The sequence below is a fragment of the Triplophysa dalaica genome, chromosome 8, assembly GCF_015846415.1.
Source record: "Triplophysa dalaica isolate WHDGS20190420 chromosome 8, ASM1584641v1, whole genome shotgun sequence".
Classification (NCBI taxonomy): Eukaryota; Metazoa; Chordata; class Actinopteri; order Cypriniformes; family Nemacheilidae; genus Triplophysa; species Triplophysa dalaica.
This window is the reverse complement of record NC_079549.1, coordinates 11,053,264-11,078,343: the sequence shown is the minus strand read 5'-3', so window position 1 is coordinate 11,078,343 and position 25,080 is coordinate 11,053,264. Positions and strand designations below refer to the sequence as shown.

The following is a 25,080-nucleotide window of genomic DNA, read 5'->3' as shown; positions in this document are numbered from 1 at the left end:
GGAAGGGTCTAATTTTCCTGATATTGTAGAGGATGAATCTACAGGACCGGGCGGTGCTGGCAACTTGATCCGTGAAGTTGAGCTGATCATCGATCACCACTCCCAGGTTTCTTGCCTTTCTGGAAGGTGTGATGGTTGATGAGCCCAGTTGAATGGAAAGGTTGTGATAAGTCTCTGTATCAGCCGGGATTAGAAGCAGTTCTGTTTTTGAAAGGTTCAACTGTAGGTGATGGCCGTTCATCCAGAGCGAGATGTCGGCTAGGCAGGCTGAGATGCGTGCAGAAACAGTCGGATCGTCTGGGCGAAAAAGACAGGTAGAGTTGTGTATCATCCGCATAGCAGTGATAGGACCAGTGACAGAGCCAAGGGATGTCATGTATACAGAGAATAGCAACGGACCAAGCACTGAGCCCTGTGGGACACCTGTGTCGAGATGTTGGGACTCAGACACCTCACCCCTCCAAGATACTCTAAATGACCTACCCGAGAAGTAGCAGCGGCAGTAGAATTAGTCCGTTTAATTTTAAGTCCTACTAGTAAAATAATTTAAGAGACATTATTTTAAGGTCGAAAAACTACAAAGTGTTGCTTTAACGCAGAAAATGTTTATCTTTCACCGAACAATGAGTTAAAACAACCCAGCATAGGTTAAATTACAAAAACCATTTGTAGTTTATATAGTGTTGCTTGTTGAGGAAATGGTTCATTAATTGTTAATTGTTAGGATTATTGTGATAAAAATGCTTTGTTTTATATAAATAAGATATTTCTATTCTTTTATACAAGTTGTAGTTTAGTAAATCAAACTTGTTTAGTTTTGATCATTTTGAACTGAATATAAAAGAGTTTAACACTACTGAAGAATAACTCAAACTAAGTTATGTTAAAGGGGTCAAATGGCATGAATAAAAGGTTTTTTTGTGTCGTTGGTGTGTTATTACTTGCTCATGCATGTATTAGACACACGTAAAATTGCTAAAATTAAAGTGTCAAAACAAAAGATGAATTCTGTCTAAAAGCGAATGCTCACCCAGACCTGCTTGAAATTGTAACCCAACCCCCATAAATACATCAGTTCATGGTATGATTTGACTAAGACCTCCCAAATGAACTGTATACACAAGTAAGGTGGGCCTACCTGTCAGTATAATTGCTTTGGAACCTGATGTTCCACATGACCCCTTCAAGAGTTGTGTGAACAGGGCAAAGAGTGGTGTGTGACCTTCATTTTGCTGTTTTTCCAGTATGCCATCTAATAGCAGGGCAGAGCAAGGACAAATGTAAGCTTGTGGGACCCTTATTTCATGAATTAACAAGTCATAGCTGTAGAACTACAACACTAGGTGACAGTGGAAGGCAAACATGCACAGATGGGTTTTGGAACACAAGGCCAAACCTGCATTTTTATTACTGGAATAAACCATATGGCTCCTGTTTTTTAGAAGGACAAACACAGGATATGATCATAGTTCAGTTTCTTAGAGTTTGAGCTCTGTTAGTATAAAGCTATCAAGATTGTATTAATGTTTTTAGCATAATTCAATCTATGTATATTCATTAATATGGAAATACATAAGCTTTATAACACGTTATATAATCATGTGACTGACTAAACCTTCTAAATGCCAGTCATGTGTAAATATGATGGATTTGGCAACTTAATGAGTTTATCACTATAGTCTAATTTAACCCATTAGGTTGTATGTGAGGAAACATTTTAAGGTTTATTTACATTTTAAGTCTTAAATTGTGGTCATGGACTTAGAACAGAGGTGAGCCAAGGTATTGTTTGGAGCTGGATTAAAGAAAGACACTTTCCATTTTCCACAACCACTGTTGTGGAATTACTGAAACAATAATGTCCTAAAATCATGATTCAGAAGGCAAAATGTGATTCGAGGCAGTGGTATTTGTGTGCAGTGTGACTAGACAAAGTAACTTGGGAACACATGTTCTTATAGCTCTGATTAGAATAGGAATCCATGAATACTGATTTGCCCAGTGGATTTAAATGTATGAATTTTTACATAATTTTCCTTCATTTGAGCATTGCAGCAGCTGCACGCAAGCAAGATGGGCAACAGAGCGGCACAAATCCTGCTCCTCAGGTGCTTTATCCTCCGTCACTGCTGTGAATATGTCAAGCTTTAATCACTCAACACTGCTTTGAGAGACAACTGTGCCAAACACTTTTTGTACCACAAGTAGATACTAGTACGAGTAGGAAGTATATTCCCTGTCTTTTTACATTTCTTAAGATGTTAACATGGTTTTTAATTTCTTTGAAAGAAAAAGGTATTATTGTCCGTGTTATTTGTCAGTCAAACCTTCTACATTTCCCCATTACAATCTAAAACATTGTGTATAAAAAACACAGAGCATGCAATTTTAAAAGATATGAGCCTCATGAATCTAAAATATATTTGTTTCTAATTAATCGAATCTCGATTTTATTCAGCTCTCCAAACTTCCTGGTCTGTCCCAGCAATGACGAAATGTCAAGTTCAAAAATACTTTTTAATTACTTGTAGCACAGTTATACTTTTAATTTGTTTAAGATCCTTGTCATTGTGTTTGAAACAAGCCATTACCATTCTTTAAATCTTTTTGGTAAAGCCTCTTTTCAAATATTCATTTACAAAAGATTTTAAAGAGTACCTTGCTGTTCTTCAGGAAATGATAAGTCAGCTGTTGTCTCCCTCTTGGCTCAGATTCAGATTTGCTTATTCTGTGCTTAGATTGCCTTCTTGTTTGTTTTGTAAGAATACTCATTACAAATGAATTTGGAGTCAGGCAGTCAAAAGGTTCTTAACACCTTTGTATTGTTAGTAATGTGTAATCATATACTGGACCTTCAAATGATTTTTAATGATCGAAAGGGGGCAAATAAAGCAGACATTTTTAATTGTCATTAAAGCGGACGTATCACACACATTTTCTGCCAATCTCATATGAATATTGGGGCCCTAAGTAGTATTGCATACTTCAAATCTTTGAAGAGTCTTTAGCTTGATCACATTTATAAAAGATAGATATAAACGACTATTTCCGAAAACAGGAAAGCCCTGAATGTGTTTGGGGGTGGGTGCGGGTACAGCATGAGCACACAATACATCGTCTTATGATCACTGTATAACTGTTGATTCACTATAAGTTTGTGTTGGGTACCTTATGCATGTAAGCGTCAATTGCCAACAAAACACAGACATACAGTATGACTCAGTTTCCTTTACGGCATGCAGTTCATGACCGGCTTCTTTTAGCGCTGGGACCATCAGTTTCAAGCTATCTCCAAATCCAGCTTTATATCCACCGTTTATATAACAGTCCTCACCGAAATGCAGTGAACAAAGAAACACAGCTGAACTTTGCGAACGCAGTGCTCTCTCTCTCTTGCTCCAGCCGTTTGATGTGTGTGCATGCTCCTTCTCCCGCTCTCCATGGCTGACACATGAGCGTGCTCTTTTATCGGCAAAAAAGATTTTCCGAAAAAAGGACTAAGAAAAGTTGTTACATAAGGGAATTTCATGTTATGCTGGGGAAATGGTTCGAGCACAGAAATACTATGTCATACATCCAACAAGTTGACCATATCTAGCATGAGAAGCCAGCACATTTAACAGTGTAAAGAAGTCAGAACGCGTGACTGTGGCACCCACCTTTAATAGTTTACCACTAGACGTTTTTCTTAAACTGTTGTTTGTTAAGTTAGGGTTACAGATCAAAAGGCTTATTTTAAAACCATTATAATAGAATTATCTTTCTGATTTGGTTAGTACTTTTAAATTAAATCTGTCATCTATAGAGCAGGACTGCATTCTTAGTGTTACATTTTTTTTAAAATGCTACTACGAGTATTGGTGTATCTTCATCTGCCCTTCTGACTATAGCGTTGTCACTAAATCCCTTTCATTGATGCACTGTAATAAAATCACTCGTTCAAAAGACTTAATTTTTCATAAAACGCATCTAAAGCCCCTTCATCTTTAGAGGATCCGTACGATCGGCTACGTGTATGAGGCCGTGCCAATAACAGCATTTATTTAGTAACATCCTTTATTTGATGATAAAAGCCAGTAGCAGGCAAACATGTGAGGGGTGAATTAGACCGCTCAAAGTCTCCCAATTGCATGAATTTCACATTGTGTGTTGTCAATTGTATTTGTTACAACAATTTGGATTTTATTGTTCATTTCCTGTGGAAAAATGAAAAACATTGTCAAATGAGCCATGCTAGACCGAAACCGAGTGCTTCTTTAGTTCACTTGATTTTACTGGGTTAGTGACAGATGTTACTGTGCATTATCAATAAAAATCTCCCATGATGCATTTGCAATGAGAGAGATAGGTCATGTGCATGTAATCCTCAATTAAACAGCTACCAGCTGGTTCCACAGCTGTACAGGTTGCACCTTATTGACAATACCACCCCCTACCCAGTCCGCTGACCAAACTAAATCAATAGACCATGCCTGTCCAGGAACACTGCACTCAGGCTGCCATTTACAGACCTCAGCATGGTGAGACCCCTGCTGCTGTATAGATAAGCTGATGAGATGAGGGATGAAGGGGCACATGGTGGGCCCATCCTGAAAGAGATGTGTCTTGTGAGTATGATCAATGATTAAACTGGACTTCCTTTTGAGATGCTAACAGAAGAAACTAAGAACTAGAAGAAACTTGCTAGAAACTAGATGCTAAAAGGGATAGTTTACCCATGGCATCATTTATTATTCAAACCCTGTATATATCTCTCTCTTCTGTGGAACACACACAAAAATTGTTTTGTTAAATATCTTGGTTGTTGTGTGTCAATAGGTCAATAGGGTCCAATGTTGTTTGAATACCAACATTATTCAAAATATTTTCTTTAGTGTTCTCCAAAAACAAAATGAACAGAGGTGAAATTTTGGATTCTCGGGGGCACCATCCCTTTAACTGATGTTTTGAAGTTTGGGTTGATGATGTTAACAAACAGAATTTATCTAATCAACTTTAATATTATTAAATTGGTACATTAATAAATGATAAACGTCTCTTAGCTTCTAGTAGTCAGGCTTAATATTAAGCCAAACTTCCAGGTCTCTTGTATCCAGCTTTGCATTCCAAAGAGATTTTGAGACACCTGTTCTTGGAGTACAATCAATATTTTGTGCATAAATGTGATGAGATCCGCTATAATTTGCCAGGATCCATTTTTACAAGATTATAGAACAGCTATGACTAAAGTTTTGTGTGATAGAAAATATGTTAATTTCATAATTTTCATATTTTTTAACCCACAGGTATTGAAATAAATAATAAATAATTTTATAATATAACATATTTTAAAGGGACAGTTCACCCAAAAATGAAAACACTTTCAAGTTGTTCCAAATCTGTACAAATGTATTTGTTTTGATGAACACAGAGAACGATATAAGAATACTTGTAAACAAACATTTGTTGGCCACCTTTGACTACTAGGAAAAATTACAATGGTAGCCAAAATTGCCCCAGAATTGCCTGCTTTCCTACATTCTTCAAAATATCTTTTTCCGTGTTCATCAGAACAAATACATTTATACAGATTTGGAACACCTGAGGGTGAGTAAATGATGACGGAATTTTCATTTTTGGGCGAACTGTTCATTTATGAGGTTTCATTTTAGATAAGCATAGTCTTTGACACTAACTGATTTTTTTACAATTTACTGGCCATTATAAATCATAACAAAACATTTTCCACAATTCGCTACATAACATGCAATCACAATGTCAATTATACATGTTCTCTCAAATAGAATTCCAAATTTAATGCAACATAAAGAAGGATTGTGCTCCACCACAGCACAACAGCAACCGGTTATTTTTTTTTTATAAATTCTATTGACTACTGCACCCAGGCAAAAGAGCAATGGGTTAGAACTGAATGACAGAAGCAAACAACAGTCAACACGCTTAAAGAATATGAATTTAAAATGAGGCCTTGTTGCTATAGCCTACATACAAGCGGTGGCTTTCTTCCTTGTTAGTGAGCTGTTGTGATGGGAGACAGTTGAGGTGATGGATAACAGCAATCAGATCATAAACTCTCACAGTCCTGCGAAAAACCCACACATTTCGACACACACACACACACACACACGTGTCAATCCAAGTGCCTGTCTACAAAGCAAGCACACACACATACAAATTCTAATGTATTCACAGGTTCGTTTGTGAGCCTCACAGATATGAGTGACCTTCATGTGATAGATATGTCTATTTATTACTCTTTTGTTGAATGAACAATTTAAACCATATAGGTTGAGCCAACATTAATATGAATGAGTTAAATATGCATGTATATGTTCTCTTCTCAGGCACCCATGCAGCTAGTTTGAAACCAATCCCCTTCTGCTTAACAACAGTCAATTGACTACTTTGAACATGCTTGCTAAAGATAAATGGATTTGTGGGTAAATGATAACAGGGTTGTTTGATGTTGTGCTTGGGTTGTGTCTTTACCATTTACTTGCTTATTGGCGTTTCAAGCCCTGTATTGATCATACTGCTCCATGTCCATCAACACCAAAGGCTGATTCTTCAAGGAGCGCAACATGATCCAAAGAATACTATTGATTTTAATTTGTTTCTGTAAAAATACAAAAACGGTAGATAAGAAACATTAATGATGCTTTTCCAGATAATTAAAATTAAAATCTATAGTCTGGGATAAAACAGGCAACCAAATGATTGTGCCTCAGATAATCCAACATGTAATCAGAAATTCAGTTCTGAGCTTTTCAATTGAATTTCAGAATCTTTACATGAGTTTTAGCTTCTTTTACTTAATCTGCTGCAGACCTTTACATAGTATTGTAATAGTATTGTATTATTTACTTATTGTTAAAAAATTTAACAGTTATAAAATAAATAAAATAAAAGGTTACAAGTAAAATTACATCAGTTACTGTTTTATACTATTTTAGACAATTAAAGGGTCTTTTATTTGAAGTGAGGATTTCTGGAACCAGCCAACCAGGAAATCAGAGTCCAGGTCACTGCTGTGGAATATTTCACCCTTCACAGACAGACTGTGCTGGCGTATAACAGCTGAACATTTTGATATGAAAAACATCCCTACATTCTGCTTATACTGAGGCCCTTTTAATAATATGGAAAAAGCAGACATCTGCAACAGAACTATAATGTAGATATAAATACAGTAAACATGAAAAATGTGCTTGAAATTGTTATGTTATAATACAATTTATGAATGTATTGTGGTAGGAAATGTTGCTTTTCTGTAATTGTCACATTAAAATGATTACAAACCAGAAACGATTCCATAGATGTCTAACAGAGTTGGACAATGTCATAACTATATTCACATCTGAGAACAGGTATCTCTTCTTTTTTGTTATTTGCTGATATTTCTTAATGATTCTTACATGATCTTCAATTTCATAAACCTTCTTAGGTTGATTGTTTGTTTGATTTCACAAATTCAGTAGATTTAAACACTGATCACAAATAACAATAATAATAATTTTAGTATTATGCTAAAATTAAACATGGTATTTATTTATTCAAAACCCTTTATTTTTGGTCTAGGTTAAAACATTGTAAACATTATGTTAAATTCACATTTGTCAAGAATAGTACATGAATAGGTAACACTTCAGTATAGGGGGAAATTCCCACTATTACCTAGCTGTTATTAGCATGTCTATTATTGGCATATTGGCTGTTAATTAGTATATATAAAGCACATATTCCATATGACCATACTCTACATCCCTAATCCTACCCAATACCTCCCTAACAACTGCCTTACTAACTATTAGTAAGCAACAAATTAAGGGTTTATTAGGGAAAAGTCGTAGTTAATCATATGTTAACAGCGAGAATTGGCCCCTATGCTGAAGTGTGACCAATGAAGATTTAAACACAGAAAAAGAACATGACCAGTAGGACATTCTGTCAAAGTGCAGAACAGTTGTCCCACCGATGGCCTACGAGGTATGCAAAAATGGGGTATGCAGTAAATGTGGTGCATTTTTTTCTTATAAAATGTTATTAATAATAATAAATATAACGAAAAAGTTTAAGACATTTTTGTTTGACATTAGTCTAGCATTTTAAGCGAGTTCAATAAATATATATTTTTTGTAATCAAGTTATTTTGTCATCAATCGGTTTTTCAAAAAAAGTTTAATTATAAAGTTCCAGTAAAAGTATGTTTAACGTAGGCTATTTTATTGTTGTGTTTTGTTTAATATTAACGAACCACAAACCAAGCATTCGTTTTAAAGTAGGCATAAGTGGGAAAAAACAAAGACTGTTTGTTTATTTGTGTTATACAACGCGACCATATATTGTGATAGGTCTTTTTCGTCTTATTCTGGTAATAATACATAATGTTAATAATACTTTTTGTTGAAGGAAAGGGAATAATCTAAATGTCGAACATTGAAGATCAAAAAAAGTTTATAATTCACTGGGAACTTAAACTTATACTTTTACTACTTTTTGCTCCTTTGTTTCGTAAGTTTTCAGATTGTTATTTATCTTTTCAGAACTGGGTATCTGAAGCAGTTGGAAAAGAGTTTATGTTAAAGAAAAACGTTATGCTTTTGTTATGCAAAACTGATCTATACCTTAACATGATGTAAAATATATTCTCCAAAGGTAATATACAACTTGTCTGCAGATTTTTTATTTGTTGTTTGTTTTCTATATTGGGGTGGCCGATACGGAGGTGCCAATACTGATCTCGCATACCCCTCAGAAAATGTGAAGTTGCGCAGTCTTGTTCAAGGCTGTAAAAATATTTCAAATGAAAAATAAATATGAAGAACTAACAACTTGACACTTTATTTAAACTAGGACTTTACATCCATGATGATGTCCTGGCAACTCCATTGATGTTAAGAGTTTAGATGCATATGGATTTTGTAAGCGTTAATTTGTTTATTAACCCTGAGGAAGAATTTCAGTATAATTTTAAGGAAATCAAAACATAGGCCATGTGAAGACACAGCTCAGAGAGTACTAGGATAATTGAAATGACAGCAGTGCATTTCCACACGTAAAATAGAAATGCCTCATAAGCAGCCCATTAGCACTATCATAGGGAATGCTGCACTTACCATTAAATTGAAAATCCAATGAGTGACAAGTTAACCTCATTAGATAACACCTACCCCCCATGTCCAATATTTTAAAGGTAAATGCAGAACTGTCAACTGGGTGAAAGATTCATGAAAACAACTATTTGGTGGGTATAGTAAACTCAAAACTTTGTATAATATAATTAAATTCAGCATTACACCCTTGAGGGTAAAATGAAATCCTATACACTAAAGTTATATTTGGGGTATCTACGTAGTTGTATCTTAAGTTGTATGTCCAAACTAAGCTTGTGCTTGTCAAATCTATTCATTAAACATGCAAGTATGAACCGAGCTGTGCACTGAGTGCACATATAAATTTCCCAGCTGATCAGAATACTCAGGAAAGCTATTTTTGACTGGGATTTGAATTTGAATAAACAAGTCAATATTGTGATGTGCAAGTTTTGTTATGCAATGCTTTGATCTGGCTTTCTTGGGGGTTTCTATAGACAAAGAGTATAAAGTTGAAAGTTCTGTGTGGAAAAAGAGGTAAATGCACTTTGTAGGATCTATTTAAGCATGAATCTTAATATTGTGTGTAATAATCAAGAACATCTGCTATCTTTTAAGATATCCAAACTAATGAGTTCATTCACATTTGAGGCATGCTCAAATCATTTAGTGTTTTGGATTATTCCGGGAACTAAGAGAACCTGATCTGTCTTTCAATAAGGGGATTGGTCATTCGTCTGTTATCTTGGAAACAGTCCTTACCACAGAATCCACTTAGCTGTTATTTTAGTCCTATGCCTCATCTCATCAGACATGCTTTATTTAACAATGCATGTAGCAATACATGTAATCACATTAATGCATTTTTCTTTTGCATAAATCTCTATATAATGAGCAGAAACCTTTCAGGCCTTTTCTTGGAACCATGCTTTCGCCACGTGCCCTCATAGAGATCTATCCAATGACCCTATAACCTTACAGCTGGATCTTTTTATTATTTACACATGAAATGATAATACCATCAATATTTGTGCACAGCTGCGCCATGTGTACTTGACCATCATAGGTAAAATTTGTGTCACAAAAAAGGGGTAACTATTGTATATATCTCTGTATTCATTAGGACTGGCAATGATCTGGTCAGTGAAATAATCTGGCTGACCCCCCAACCTTTTGTGAGCACAGTTTATAATACCAAATCCATTGCAAACTGAAGGGCCGATTTGTAAATCCTAGATGTATTTTCCTAGATGCTAAAATGATTGTTTGACGTTTTTTATGTTAATGTCTTAAAAAATCTATTTCGCTATCCATATTTGTAAAATATAATGCACTTATGACAGAGGAGTAAATTTGGGCAGTTTACCAGATGGTTTCACAATATGTAAAGCTTTTGAGTATCAGAGAACACACTTAAACTAAAATGAAAAGAAAACATTCAAAATTGTGAGGCTGAAAATTCATGATAGATTATAGTTTATTGAAAGATTGATTTTCTTTGAACACACCACATAGATAATGTTTACGGTGGGAATAAACACTTTGTTTATACAAGAATATTTATAAAACACTTAGAGTTAAGGCAAATAGTTACCACTCCCAATGATTTAAATAAATATGTGCAAAAATAAAGAATCAATGCAATACTGTTTTAAAAACGGTAAGTGTCTTAAAAACAAAACTCGACTGATTTAGAGAAAATGTTACTGAGATCGAGTCTAACCAGACCAACAAATGTTTTTGCTCAAGGATTTGGTGAATGCATTTCTCAGTGCAATCAGTCAAAATATGAGACAACACAACACTATAAGAATTCATAAAAACTTTACAATGATAAATAAAGTATATTTTTGTTTTATACAGTATGTACAATTTTAATTACTACATATTAAACATATGCAAAAACTAACCATATAGTCAAAGGTTTTTGGTTTTATCTATAGTGAAAATATACTATGGTCTCGCCACAATAACTCTATAGATATTCATCACAATAGTTATTCTGCATTCATCCATTACTGGTTATTATAAATGTGGTGTCAAATACTAAAAGTAAAAAGACCAAACTTTGACATAAACTAGAAAACTGATAGATGTGAATGCGTCTAACGTTGGGATGTAGCCTATATGTTATGTATATAACACACTTTCATGTAAATCCGTATGGTTTTATTCTCGACAGAAAACGTACTCTGTGTAGTTCGTCCAGATTTTGTCCTCATTTGGATCATTACTGGAGAAAGCGCAAGTGCCAGTCGAGCTGCACGCGACCATATGAAAGCCAAACTCTGACAATTTGTCAAAAGCTTGCTCGAGAAAATTATACTTCAGATAGTACCGTGATGTGTACCTCTCCGGAGGTCGATCCGGGTCCCTGCTCTCGTTCAAAGTGTCCGCAAACACCTCTTTAGCCAGAGAAGTTTTTCCGCACACCGTGATTCTCGCAACGCGCCTAAATTTAGCGTCTGTCTGTATGTCTCTTCCGATGGTGTACGAACCCCGGTAACCGACCGTGATGTAGCCGGACTTCTTGGAACCAAGGGATGGAGAATGAGCGGAGCTGATGACGGACAGCGCGCGTGAGGATTCCAGTCCGACCAGCGGAGTCGCGCTCGCGCTCGCGCTCTGCAGCGACAGCTCCTCCGAGTCACTTTGGCAGATGTCGTCGGTGATAGAGTTGTCTTTGCTCATTTTGGGACACAAGAGCTTTGAGAGTTCCCGCAGCTGGAAAAAGACTGCCTCTCTTTGCAATCGACTCTTTTCTGGAAAATAGTCGGGCAAAACCAGATTCAGATCCCGTAGATAGTCTAGAATATAGCGGAAAAGAAAACCGTCCCTATCCAAAAAGTAACGACCCTTGCTGTCCCGTGCCAGTTCTTTCGGCGTTTTCTTACTAAACATGTTCCAGAGGAGAGAATCCGGTACGGATGTTAAAGTCGTGTGCCGCGTCACATACACTTGTCCTCCGACGTTTAGTTCGATAATCTCAGAAAACAAAGACGTGGAGTCTGCGCCGTTTGATATGCCGCGCTCTGGATCAGCCAAAGCCATCGCGTCTCTTTAAACGGGGATGCCAGCTGTTCGGAAATGTGTGCGACGGGTTTTCAAAAGACCAAAGAAAAGATCCGATGCTTGTTTAAATAGGGTGTGGGAGGGCGAGAACGTGCGACCACGGGCGCCAGATGTTAACACTTTATTGGCAAAATGAGACATAGGTTAGCGGTGGCGTGTCTCTATATATTCTTATATGACAGCTAAGAGCATGGTCTCGTAGTCGAAGATACATACATAGTCTCGGTGAATGCATTTCAAAAGAAAAATAGAAAATAACAACCTCACCCGAAAGTGCGTCAAGGAGACCCAATTTTAGAGCACGACATTGCTGTTTTGCCATGCCAATACAAAAGAGATAATTGTGGCATCTAGTGGTGGAAAGCCAGAATTGGTAAATGAAACTAATTGTAGGACTCAACACTGTAAAAAATACATGTGAAATCTACAGGAATCCACTGTGTTCTTGCACTGGAAATAATTGTATTAGGGGTCACAGTGAATTACTGTAGGTTCAATGAGCAATTAGGATAGTGGTCAAGATATTGTGAAAATCACATTAAAGAGGAAGTGCTGTACAAAGTCACAGTCATCAGTACTGTCCAGTAGAAAATCACAACAATCAAGCATGAATGTTCATAGTTCTATATTACAAAGGGTTTAAATAATAAAAATAGATATTTTCCCAGTTCACATGTATTACAGTTAATCTTGGAATTGAGAAACTTTTGTGTGATATTCAGGGCACCTCTCAAATGGGACATAATCCAAAACAAAGTATGATCATTATTTAGAGGATACAAATGTCTTGCACAAGGTTTTAATAGCTTTTTTACTAGACATTAAACATTGAACTGTTTTATAACCTTCTGTGATTATATACTTAAATATTTTGGTGAAAATAGACTTAATTTATAATTTATTGATTTGTCATGAGGTTTTGTTTACAAGCAGCAAAAATGCATGGCATTGACACAGGCTTATGATGTAGGCTACTGGTGGTTCTAAACTCTTTGGCCCGCGACGTCAACTTCCTGCAGCCTTAACCCTGATCAAACTCACGTGTTTGTAACTCCCTAGTATTGACTTAAACGTCATGCAGCGCTGTGCAAATCCGATCACAGAAATTACATCAAAATACCGTGACAGAGGAATCTGAGTGCAGCTTGTTCCGTAACAATGAAGTTTTAACGTTATAGGGTGTCATCGTGGTTTATACGTGTAGAGTTTCTGAGTTCAATGCAGCTTCGATTTCTGCATTTATTTGCCATATTAAAATTGACAGAAATCTTTCAAACATCAGATTTCAGTGTGGGCATGCAGAATTTCCTGCTGCTATTCTGCCAGGTTCCGTGTCAGGATTATTCCAGAGTCCAGCAAGTCTAGTGCAAGGTTCAGAGAAGCCAGAAAACTGGAAAGTCAGTACAACGAAAGAGGTCATACATGAACCCACGTGTCATTTCCTTCTTAATATTTTTAAATGTATACATTATAATCGATTACTTGTTTTTCAGAAATCTTCATGTGGAACAACCTGTTCAGCTGTGAATTATTATTATTTTTCTTAACTATATTTCAGCATTTTGTTGTTTGTTTAGGAGATGTCTTCAAATTGTGTTTTACGTTAAAATAGAGATAATTTATTTGTCAAACAGTGTGATCCACCTACTAATAAAGTGCTGGATCTCCATTGAATTTGTACCGTGTTTTTTTTCTTAATGATATTATTCTTACAGTCAGAAACTAGAAGTCGTAAAGATACCAAATCAGAATAAGTGATCTGTGATTCATTTCGGTTTTGGCTCTAGGTTCACTTTAAGCAATCATCCTAAGAAAGTAAGTAAAACAAAACCACATTAATAATTATATTTTTAAATCAGGGGCTGTTTCAAGATCATCTACATAATCTGTAAAAAACACAGTTACTAACTGGCACCCATTGAAAAGTAACTTACTGTAAAAAACAATCACAGTTACTAACTGGCAGCCATTGACAAGTAATTTATTGTAATAAACAATCACAGTTACTAACTGGCAGCCATTGACAAGTAACTTTAACAATCAGTAAAACAAGCCCATTACCCCTTGAAAGTAACTTACTGTAAAAAACAATCACAGTTACTAACTGGCAGCCATTGACAAGTAATTTATTGTAATAAACAATCACAGTTACTAACTGGCAGCCATTGACAAGTAACTACTGTATTAAACAATCACAGTTACTAACTGACAGCCATTGACAAGTAACTTACTGTAATAAACAATCACAGTTACTAACTGGCAGCCATTGACAAGTAACTTACTGTAATAAACAATCACAGTTACTAACTGACAGCCATTGACAAGTAATTTATTGTAATAAACAATCACAGTTACTAACTGGCAGCCATTGACAAGTAACTTACTGTAATAAACAATCACATCACAGTTACTAACTGGCAGCCATTGACAAGTAACTTACTGTAATAAACAATCACAGTTACTAACTGACAGCCATTGACAAGTAACTTACTGTAATAAACAATCACAGTTACTAACTGACAGCCATTGACAAGTAACTTACTGTAATAAACAATCACAGTTACTAACTGGCAGCCATTGACAAGTAACTCACTGTATTTTTAAATACGGTGTATTACTCTACAATGGCTGCCGTTAAATTACAGTAATTTTCACAATATATTTCTTAGATTAGATTAGATTAGATTCAATTTTTATTGTCATCACACATATACAAGTACAGTGTAACGAAATGTAGTTTAGGTCTAACCAGACGTGCAATTACAGTGAAGCAGTGAAGCGCTTGGAGAATGGAAGTGGAAAGTCAGAATTATGGTGCTGTTTCTTGGTGGTCTAGTGGGTTAAACCACTGAACTGGTAAATCGAAAGGTTGCTGGTTCGATCCCAGCAGCCACCACCAGTGTGTCCTTGAGCAAGACACTTTACTCCATGTTGTTCCAGGGGGATTGTCCCTGTAATAAGTGCACTGTAAGTCGCTCTGGATAAAAGCGTCTGCCAAATGACTAAATGTAAATGTAAATTTAAATGTTTCATCCCAAAAGGACTAAAACGTTGATTGTGGATAAATAAATAGAATTAGGTCCTACTTCATGCTGGTGATTAAAAATATTAAGCTTGTCCCAGTAATGAAACAAATTTAACCACCAGTAACCAAAAAAAATCAGAAAATTATAATAAGTGTAAAAACAATAATAAAAGTTGTCCTAAAGTTGTCCACGGTCCTAAAATATATTTATCCTTGTTAATGCAATGATATGATGCAGAATTTCACATGAACTGACTGGTTGATATCATGATCTTCATATCATGACGACTTGTTGAATGCTCATGAGCACACTGAATTTGTATAAATTGGTGCTAAATGGTACAAATATTTTTTACAGGCACAAAATTATTCAAAATATATTTAAGTTATATGTGGAGTTCACTGAACAAGAATAATTGTACAGCATGAAACCAGCCCGACATTCAACTTCAACTTCAACTTCTTGAAATTACGAGGAACCATGCACTGCCCGACATACCAGACATACTTTCATTTGGACTTTTGTTGCAAAAGAAAGTCCAGATTTCACAAATGTTGGAAATACACATGAAGTTCTTGTAAAAAATTAAATTTTAGGTCCTCAGGGTTTCAAATACGTTTTAAGAAAGTGTCCCAAAGGAAGGTTTACAGAAAAATGATCTTATAAAATAATCTTTCTTAATATGTTCCATTAATTGAAAACTTTTAAATTTACATCAAACATTCAAGATAACATACTCATAATATTAAGGGCTTGCTATTGACGTTCCAGTCTGGATTCAGTATTGTGTCTACTTTATTTTATCATGTTTTTTTTAATAAATCAATGTATTACTTAATATTATTACTTATAAATCAACTTTTCAATTTATTAAAAATAAATGTATTATTAAAAGGAAAAGACCACAGTTGACATTAAAGGTGCATGTCCACCCTAATATTCAGATTAATGATCAATACAGATTATATCTTCTTTTTCACTTGCCATTACAGCCCCTGGTTTGAATACATCATTCTTATTGCTTAATATTTTGAGTGTTTTGGCTGCAATTCAAATCATATAATTATACATTAAAATGTAATTCTGCTGTGATTTACCACAAAATTGCGAAACACTTCTTCATGTTGTTGTAATTTTGGAAATTTGGTGAGCTAGTTTTTGGTTGAGCACAATAGTATATAAGACCATTGTTAACACCCTGAGCTGGAAGTAGGATCCAACCCTCACAGAATGATCAAAAAGGTACAGACTACTTTATTCCTTGCAGTATTTCTCTAAGCAGAAATTTTGTTTACCTATTTTATTTTACTAAATTTGCTACAGTTTACATTTGCATTCATTTTGTTGAAAAAAAACTGTTTTACTTTGTTTATGTTATTTTTTTCAGGGTGTTACTGAAAGTTTTGGCGCTGCAGTCTCCTGTCTGAGCACAGCTCATCTGACGGATGAAGTCATTAGGAGGAGTAAGAGAATGATACTTGACACGCTGGGAGTGGGATTACTTGGATCCAGCACCCCTGTCTTTAACACAGTTTTTCAATACAGCCAGGTAAGGTTTATGTTATTTTGCTGGTGTATGAAATCTTTTCAGTGCATTAGTCAAAACTATTGGTGAAGAAAGATATATATACATTAATTATGCATTATGTCTGACTTAATTTTTAATCTAGAGGCAGCAAGCTGTGAAAAACAGCAAAGTTTGGGCAAGACCAGGATCATCTGTTCCACCTAATTATGCAGCCTTTGTAAATGGAGTTGCGGTTGGTTATTTAAATACCTCTGTGTATTTACATTTCGATTTACTAAATAAAATAATATATAAATATCTCTAACTGTTTACGTGGTGTGTTCATTTGGAATACATTAATATTTTTAGTCTTGCTGAAGCATGTTTTATTATCTCAGAGGGCTCATTACATTGTGTCTGATCCTGTAATACATGTTGATATTTTAGGTGCATTCTATGGACTTCGATGACACCTGGCATCCAGCCACTCACCCCTCTGGCGCTGTTTTGCCTGCTGTCCTGGCACTGGCTGAAACATTGCCTGTCAAACCCACTGGCCTCGAGCTGTTGCTTGCATTCAATGTCGGCATAGAGATTCAGGGGAGGCTTCTGAGGTTTTCCAAAGAAGCACACAACATTCCTAAGAGGCAAGAACATTTTCTTGAGTGTGAAAGCCTCAATGTTAACAGCACGTTTAATAGACTTATAACAAACAGATTATTGTTATTATTAATATTATAATTAAATTATAATGATGTGCCCCTTTCAGATTTCACCCACCTGCAGTTGTTGGGGTTATGGGGAGTGCAGCTGCTACATCAAAGCTCCTGGGACTACCTCCAGCCCAAAGCATTGCAGCTTTAGCAATAGCCTGTTCTTCTGCTGGTGCCCCAATGGCAAATGCTGCTACGCAAACCAAGCCGCTCCACATGGGCAACGCTGCCAGGGGTGGTCTGGAAGCCACTGAACTTGCTCTTCTCGGCCTTGAGGGCAATACACAGATTCTTGATCTGGAGTCGGGCTTCGGTGCTTTCTACCCAGATTACATCCCTCGCCAACTTGCCGAGGTCAACTCTGCTTCTCAATACAGGTGGGTGTTAGAAGATCAGAACATTGCACAGAAGCGCTTCCCCGCCCACCTTGGCATGCACTGGGTGGCAGATGCAGCTATAGAAGCAAGGGCAAAAATTCTAGAAAAACACCCAAATACTGATGTTAGCCAAATTCAGAAGATTACACTTAGAGTGCCCTTATCCAGATATGTAGACTGCCCTCTACCAGTTACCGAGCACCAGGCCAGACACTCTTTCCAGTTCAACTGCTGCACTGCACTGCTGGACGGTGAGGTCACTGTTGAATCCTTTAGCAAAAGCCAAATGAACAGAAGTGCCCTTCAAGAGATGCTTCTTAAAGTAAACTTGGAAAATCCACAAGACAATCACTCAAGCTTCGAAAAGATGTATTGTGAAATTTCCGTGGAGACGACACAGGGGGAAACATTCACTGCACACTGTGACACTTTTTATGGTCACTGGAGGAAACCACTCCGTCATGAGGATCTGCTGAAGAAATTTAGGGCGAATGCATCGACGGTGCTAACCCCTGATTTTGTAGAGGGAATTATTTATACTGTTGACAATCTAGACAGCAACCAGGACTGTTCAATGCTGTGGTCATATATGCACTTTAATAAGCAACGCATGACGCACAGACATGAGCACTGCTTTTCACTTTCAGTCTGAATTGTAATGAAATCGAAAGATTTGATTTAATTAACTGTGTAATTTATTAATAATTACTCTGAGATATAATTTTCAACACTAACTGTAATATAATTTTCAAATCAGTTCTGTAGTTTCTTTCCAAATTTCTAAATTTATCTATTCTAATGCCGCAAAATAAAACATCGAATTTCAAATCTATTGGTTTTTAACACGTCTAAGATTTGTCATTCTTAATAAAATTGCTGGTCAACTTGATTTTAGTTAGATCCTGGGTGTAAGTCATTGTTTAGAAAAATACACAGCATTTCATAATAGAACTACATCAAAACATGTATTCTTTGTTCATGAAACGAAACGGAAAGATGACGAAAGAATGGAAAATGCACACCACACAAAACCTCTCTTTCACCAAATGTTTCACAACACTTAACACTTATATATATATTTTTTCAGCTGGGTTAGTATTTAAGAGAGAACATTTCTGCATTTTTTTGCCAAAACAGGACAAAATAAAATATCAACATAACATATTAACACTTCTTCTAACTTGGGCCTGACTCTGTACTATTTTGCATTTATGTTTACCGAGACATTTTTAATCTTGCACATATTGTGCTACACTTTGCTCAAAACAGACCTCAAGTGAAATTATGGTTGGCATTTGCAGGTTTATTTACGTAGATTAATTTATATCTCACACATTATGATTTGTCAATAAATATTCAAGCAAGTTTAAGCACATCTTGTACCATCACTCCAATTCCATCGAATATTTCATGCAATGGTGCCTTGCACATGAATGCACAGGTGCTGACAATCTTATTCTTTTCATCAACATGGGCCTCATTCACATGCTTGCAGATGTGCTTGCAACCAAGCTTACTAATCGCTTCTGCGGTGTCTGGAACATCCGGATATCTGAAAAGGATTTTTGTCTCAGTACCATCATTTTATATAAACAGGAACACTATGGTGAACAATATGCACATTGTAACAATATAATAAAGTAATAATAATAAAGTAATAAATAAGGCAAATAAATATTACAAAATAAATAGTATAGATTTAAACCATATAGATTTATCTCAACCTTTCATATTATTCATTTGCTAATCAATTATATGTACTAATGGAGAAGAACAGAAACATACTGATTATGTTCATTTCTCCCCATTTCAAAATATTAGTTTTGTTTTTAATCTAACTGTTTTCAACCATTTCCAAAAATAATTTTACCTTGGATCTTTGTCATGGCCAACAGTCACTTCACAGCCTGGGAAGACCTTAGCTGCCAGCACAGGTGAGATACAGCACAAGCCAATAGGTTTTTTATCAGCATGAAAGGCCTGCAGCACTGCTGTAATCTGCTCATTGACAGAGCAGTCTTTACCCTGGACAGCCCAACTACACAGATTCTTGGCGGCTCCAAAGCCACCTTGTAAAAATTAAGCAATCAGAAACAAATATGCTTTATTATTCTGGTAAATGACCTACAACATACCAAATGACATGCTGAGATACATAGACATTCTTCCAAAAAAAAAAAAAAAGGAAGGTGTGCTTACCAGGGAAGATGATGGCATCCAACTCCTTTACATTGAGCTCAGAGAGGTCTTGGATATCCCCCCGAGCAAGTCTAGCACTTTCCACAAGCACATTTCTCTTTTCCTCTGTAGGAGACCCTTTTAAATGATCTACAACATGCATCTGATCTATGTTGGGTGCAAATATCTTGACCTGTAGGGAGGTTGAGTGTTGCAAAAAATCCAAGATAATGTAAATGTATAATATAAAACATTATTTTACAAAATAAGCAGTTACCATCAAATACAATGTTATAAAATAAATAAGGACAGAGAGCTATATAAATAAATATATGAATATCATTATTGGAGTGCTACGTTTAAATAAAAGGTTTTGTATTAACAGAACAAACTGTTATGTAACGTACTCTAAGGTGACTATTTTTCTCTTTATTTTATATTGCTATATTATCTTCTAAGATGACAATATTAACGTTGATAAAATGTGCAGTCAGAACAGAAGTATGAACTTACAGTAGCTTGATGACGGCTCAAATGAACCAGTATTGCAGACGCCTCATGAATTTCGCTTCCATCAAACACACCACAGCCTGCCAACACTACAGCGACACGCTTTGCCATGTCTTCAAAATAAACGACGTGAACTTTCGGGCTGAACTTGAAAGGTTAGTGACTTTTTTGGATTTGTGAATGGAAAATAAGGTTGAATTTGAATATGTAACAGCGCCTCTGAACGAAGTGGCGGAAAGGGACTGTTATTATGAAATGTTTTTAAGCAGTAATTTCCGTTTCCGGTTTCAACATTTGACTTACGTGCGGTCGCCTATAGATTAATATATACTGTATCAAGTAAACTGGGAAATTTCTCGTGATCATGTTGCAGTCAACGTAAATAAAACTACATTTCTTGTCTAGTGTGGCATCCTAACGCCCTTCCTAAAAAGTGTTGTTATTCACTCAAGCTAGCTGTCCAGCTAATAACCTTAGGTAGCACTCGGTGATCATGGCAGGACTATATCGAGCCCTCAAAACATCTACTTCCTCCATGATAAAGGTATGTTTTTCATGAAGCCATCAAACTCTGTGTTTTATTCATAAGTTCTACAGTAAATAAACAGTCTGTGACTGTCAAAGATATATGTCCATGTGGGTCTTTAATTATTATGTTTTTCAAACCGACATTGCAGACTCTGACACAAGCAACATCATGTCCAGTATATGGATCATGCCGTACTAAATTCACGAGGAGCCGCATCCCTCCCCAGGTATCTGGTGGTTAAATGTGCATGTGTGATAGTAATCGATTCAGATCCATAAAGTCTTCTTGCCCTTTAGGTGTTTGAGGAGCGAGCAAAGGAACATGACAAGTATGGTGGAGATCCAGAGCATCCTCATAAATTGCATATAGTGACACGGGTTAAAAGTACTATAAGACGACCCTATTGGGAAAAGAAGGTTGTGAAGAGTTTGGGCCTCCTGAAGGTGGGCTGTGGTACTTATTTGGCTTTGGTGAGTTCGTACAATACTGTATAATTAATCATATCGTTCATTATTAACAGGCACATGAACCCCGTGTCCACAAGAACATCCCCTCTGTTAACAGTCAACTGAAAATGATCAAGCATCTTGTAAAGTAAGTTTTACGTTTGAATTACATCACACTGTTGTTATGACACAGAAGTTGTGTTGATTATAAACGACTTTAATGATATTTTGTGTGCAGAATTCAGCCCCTTAAGCTGCCTTATGGACTACCTGCCGAGGAGGATTTAGCCAACACATATTTGAATAGCAGAGGAGAGCTGGTAGTAGAACGTCTCCTCAAACCACTTGAACAGAAAGCCCTAGAGTCATAGAATTTGTTTTGGCCTTATGTTGTTGTTTGCTGTTTTGCTATTTGTTTAATAAAGGTTGCAAATTAACAAAGCCATTTTCTTTCTACGTCAGTTTAAAATACTCAGCATTTGTCACTACTATGAATAAAAAGTACTTCACACGTTTAAAATGTTTTAATAAGTCATTTACTGCTACAAAAGAAAAAAGCCTGCATTTCCTTTCACATCAACGGGAGAAAGATGGCAATTCGTACTGGAATGCAGAACCTTGCTTCCTTGGCACTTGTTTGCTTATGAAACTGAGCATCAGTTTATCAGAGGCAACACATATTTCCATTTTTTGCAACGGTGTTTACATTTTTCGAAGACACTAACTCTTATTTGATAAATCAAAGCCAAAAAGGAAAACACATTAAACAGATTTCTACTCTTTAGGAATGTTTATGAAAAGTATAAATTAACACGGTGCCTTTATTCGGTTATCCTAAAACAGAAAAACAGGTGCATCACAAGAAATGAAATAGACAAGGCAGGAACACATCTTGGTTTTAGGACTTGTGTATTAGGAAGCCCTAAGAAAAATGGGGCTTGACATCTGCGTTCTCTAATCCTCATCCGATTCAGAGTCTGAGTCATGTGCTTTGCCTCTGATGGTTTTTTTCTCCACCTTGGTGAACTTTGACCCCGCCTTCTTCCCAACTGCTGGTGGCTCCATAATATTCCCACTAAGAAAAGATACAAAACGATTGTGTTTATGCTTGTGCTTGTAAGAAATAAAACCGAAATCGTGTCAACCTGTATGATAAGCAGTTTACATTGGTAGATGAAAAAGTAAGAATAGGACATTTTAATTGTTTTCATGTTATAATCTACCTGTAGTTAATGATTTCTGAGCAGCCCAGTCTCCACTCAAGCATTTCAGTTGGAAATTCATCGGTGTTTCCCAGATCAGTAAATCCCACAACGTAATCCTTAGTCTTCCCATCCTTCACCAGAGCCAGTGTGGGAAGTACTTTAATCCTCAGCCTTTCAGTAAGGAATGGAGCTTTCTCCACATTGAGCTTGATGAACTTTGTTTCCAGATGTTTCTTAGCCAAAATAGCCAAGTGCTTGTCGAAAATTTTGCTTCTTTAAAACAAAGAAATTGTAAAGAAATTTAAAGAAAATTTTAGCATGTTTAGGGGTGAATTATTCCTATAAATCTGCTCATAACAGTAACGAGTAAAATATTAATGGAGTCACCTGAAAGTTGAGTCTCTGTAGAAATGGCAGATCACATTTTTGCTGTCTTTCACCTCAGCAAAGAAATCTTTCTCACTTGGAATTTCTCTGTATTCACCGTGTCCTTGAGATATCCACTCCTGAAGACAGAAACATATCACTATTAAACCCAAGTAGCTAAAATAAATTATAATTTAGGGGAAAATGCTTAAAGGGACACTTCACCCAAAAATGAAAATTCTATCATCATTTACTCAGTATAACCTTTAAGTTATTCCAAATCTGTATACCCTTCTTTGTTCTGATGAACATATAGAAAGATAGCTTATAACCAGACAGATTTTGACTACCATTGTATTTGTCCAACTATGGTAGTCAACGTGGGGCAAAATCTGTCTGTTTATAAGCATTCTTCCAAATATATTTCTCTGTGTTCATCAGAACTAAGAAATGTAAACAGATTTGGAACAACTCGAAGGTGAGTAAATGATGACAGAATTTTCATTTTGTGGGTGAAGTATTCCTTTAATCAGACTAATGATAAATTGAAGTGGATAACTCAAAATAAACATGTTTAATATTAAACCAACAAACTATACTATTACTTCGCCTCACAGCTGTCCTTAAAAAGAAAATGAACCCTATTACACCCACCTGCTTCTGTTTCTGGGCTTTCCTAAGGGATTCGAGCCTTCTCTCCTTTAGCTGCTCCAGCTCATCTTCATCCAAACGGTCCAGTTTGGTCATTTCAGCATCCAGCTGCTCTTCCACTATTCGCACCGACTGCAGCATCTGCTGCTCCAGAGCCTTTGCAACGACCTCCATGGACTGACTGGCCATTTCGTCTCACACGAGGACTTCCTGTTACACATTCAGTTATTCAGCACAGAGAAACAGGTCCAACCGGGTGCAATTTATTAAATGCAGTGATACTGTCTAGAAATGCACCATTCCATGACTGGGTAGTGAATTTTTAGGAGATATTGATTAGAATATGAAGGAATAATCCTTTCTGACTCGATTCAAACAATATGGCATTGTATAGCATGTAATCTATGTTTTGCAAGAGTTAGTACAGTAGGGGTCAGCATAGCTGTGTCTATGGAAACAAAGCATGCAGTCTGCTATTGCAACAGATCTTAATAGACATCCTTCATATTTGAAAAGAATACCGCTTTATATACAACGCGCCAAATACTACTTGTGTATTAAAGAAGTGGCACACGACAATCTTGGGTAATCTATATTTTTAAGGACATCCTGGCAGCTTGTAATTTAACAACAATAGAGCGGCTAGTCAACGACCAGCAACTGTCCTCACTTCTTTGGCTCCTACAACAGTCTCACCAAAATGATGCAAACAAATATTGAATTTAAATGATAATAAACTCCGAAAAGCAAGGAGGCTTTAAAAGGTGTAACGTTACTAGGATGCTTATTTCCAATTATGCTAACGCTAGCGTTCTAGCATTTGAGCACAGTGACAACGATGGGTTTGAATACCAACGAAGTCTCACGATCAACAGCAGTTTAACCTAAACACGTTACCTTCACAGAAGGCATAAGCAAACTATGACTGATTATTCTGACACGAAACGTGAGTTTATAATCAACTATTTTATTCAAAACCGAGATAAGGAGAGAGCACCCACCAGTACTTTCGAGAACGCGGCGCGACGATGACGCAGAAGTTGCGGTTAGGGCTTGACGGGATAACGTTACACCTACCTCCACTGGGCATGCGCACTTCAATACCGCATATTTTTTTTTCACGCTGAAAACAGTTTATTACTTCTTTTTATTTTAAGGTTAAGTCTAGGGTTGGGGTAGGCGAAAGCTAATGGAATTTATTGTAATTTTTTAGCGAGATTTTGCATCACTTCCGGCCGAAGCTGTATCCCATTCCCGTCTAATTTAGCCATAACAAGAAGTTGCGCATCTAAATTGACCTTGTTCTAATTTAAAAATTAAGAATATATCTCAAATTACGTTAACCGTCGTTATATTTCTGCTTGTTTACCACTAAATTAAATATTTATCAATTTTATACAAAATAACT

General features: G+C 36.2%; 5 protein-coding genes across 6 annotated transcripts; 2 read left to right on the top strand and 3 right to left on the bottom strand.

Moving 5' to 3' along the window:
• Positions 1 to 10,551: 10,551 nt before the first annotated feature.
• kctd12.1 (potassium channel tetramerisation domain containing 12.1) lies at positions 10,552 to 12,653 on the bottom strand. The gene has a single exon (XM_056754123.1). The coding sequence runs from the start codon at positions 12,141 to 12,143 to the stop codon at positions 11,262 to 11,264; it is 882 nt and encodes a 293-aa protein (XP_056610101.1). The 5' UTR covers positions 12,144 to 12,653; the 3' UTR covers positions 10,552 to 11,261.
• A 3,613-nt stretch (positions 12,654 to 16,266) lies between these two features.
• Positions 16,267 to 18,926, top strand: acod1 (aconitate decarboxylase 1). The gene is made up of 5 exons (XM_056754122.1): positions 16,267 to 16,432; positions 16,578 to 16,739; positions 16,861 to 16,950; positions 17,145 to 17,344; positions 17,467 to 18,926. The coding sequence occupies exons 1-5, from the start codon at positions 16,421 to 16,423 to the stop codon at positions 18,437 to 18,439; spliced, it is 1,437 nt and encodes a 478-aa protein (XP_056610100.1). The 5' UTR covers positions 16,267 to 16,420; the 3' UTR covers positions 18,440 to 18,926.
• Positions 18,927 to 19,069: 143 nt separating this feature from the next.
• Positions 19,070 to 20,709, bottom strand: zgc:162944 (uncharacterized protein LOC569993 homolog). Its single transcript, XM_056754126.1, has 4 exons — positions 20,479 to 20,709; positions 19,987 to 20,158; positions 19,658 to 19,856; positions 19,070 to 19,339 (listed from the first exon to the last, which is right to left on the bottom strand). Exons 1-4 carry the CDS (start codon positions 20,584 to 20,586, stop codon positions 19,144 to 19,146), a joined length of 675 nt encoding a protein of 224 aa, XP_056610104.1. The 5' UTR covers positions 20,587 to 20,709; the 3' UTR covers positions 19,070 to 19,143.
• A 43-nt stretch (positions 20,710 to 20,752) lies between these two features.
• Positions 20,753 to 21,891, top strand: mrpl30 (mitochondrial ribosomal protein L30). The gene is made up of 5 exons (XM_056754128.1): positions 20,753 to 21,019; positions 21,153 to 21,230; positions 21,301 to 21,447; positions 21,525 to 21,598; positions 21,689 to 21,891. The coding sequence occupies exons 1-5, from the start codon at positions 20,969 to 20,971 to the stop codon at positions 21,819 to 21,821; spliced, it is 483 nt and encodes a 160-aa protein (XP_056610106.1). The 5' UTR covers positions 20,753 to 20,968; the 3' UTR covers positions 21,822 to 21,891.
• Positions 21,892 to 21,959: 68 nt separating this feature from the next.
• On the bottom strand, positions 21,960 to 24,826 carry txndc9 (thioredoxin domain containing 9). 2 transcript variants are annotated; one of them, XM_056754124.1, is made up of 5 exons: positions 24,674 to 24,826; positions 23,676 to 23,882; positions 23,043 to 23,161; positions 22,674 to 22,928; positions 21,960 to 22,525 (listed from the first exon to the last, which is right to left on the bottom strand). In XM_056754124.1, exons 2-5 carry the CDS (start codon positions 23,859 to 23,861, stop codon positions 22,405 to 22,407), a joined length of 681 nt encoding a protein of 226 aa, XP_056610102.1. In that variant the 5' UTR covers positions 23,862 to 23,882; positions 24,674 to 24,826; the 3' UTR covers positions 21,960 to 22,404. The 2 variants fall into 2 exon arrangements, with proteins under 2 accessions (XP_056610102.1, XP_056610103.1); XM_056754125.1 differs by having other exon boundaries at positions 24,750 to 24,773.
• Positions 24,827 to 25,080: the final 254 nt, after the last annotated feature.

Coding starts and splice junctions, on each gene's coding strand:
- kctd12.1 (XM_056754123.1), bottom strand. CDS start 12,143: ATGGCTTTGGCTGATCCAGAGCGCGGCATATCAAACGGCGCAGACTCC.
- acod1 (XM_056754122.1), top strand. Junction 16,951..17,144: donor CCTTTGTAAATGGAGTTGCG/GTTGGTTATTTA, acceptor TTGATATTTTAG/GTGCATTCTATGGACTTCGA. Junction 17,345..17,466: donor GCACACAACATTCCTAAGAG/GCAAGAACATTT, acceptor TGCCCCTTTCAG/ATTTCACCCACCTGCAGTTG.
- zgc:162944 (XM_056754126.1), bottom strand. CDS start 20,586: ATGGCAAAGCGTGTCGCTGTAGTGTTGGCAGGCTGTGGTGTGTTTGAT. Junction 19,857..19,986: donor GGATGCCATCATCTTCCCTG/GTAAGCACACCT, acceptor AATTTTTACAAG/GTGGCTTTGGAGCCGCCAAG. Junction 19,340..19,657: donor GGCCATGACAAAGATCCAAG/GTAAAATTATTT, acceptor AATCCTTTTCAG/ATATCCGGATGTTCCAGACA.
- mrpl30 (XM_056754128.1), top strand. CDS start 20,969: ATGGCAGGACTATATCGAGCCCTCAAAACATCTACTTCCTCCATGATA. Junction 21,448..21,524: donor AGAGTTTGGGCCTCCTGAAG/GTGGGCTGTGGT, acceptor CATTATTAACAG/GCACATGAACCCCGTGTCCA. Junction 21,599..21,688: donor ATGATCAAGCATCTTGTAAA/GTAAGTTTTACG, acceptor TTTTGTGTGCAG/AATTCAGCCCCTTAAGCTGC.
- txndc9 (XM_056754124.1), bottom strand. CDS start 23,861: ATGGCCAGTCAGTCCATGGAGGTCGTTGCAAAGGCTCTGGAGCAGCAG. Junction 22,929..23,042: donor TACAGAGACTCAACTTTCAG/GTGACTCCATTA, acceptor TTTGTTTTAAAG/AAGCAAAATTTTCGACAAGC. Junction 22,526..22,673: donor TCAGAAATCATTAACTACAG/GTAGATTATAAC, acceptor ATCTTTTCTTAG/TGGGAATATTATGGAGCCAC.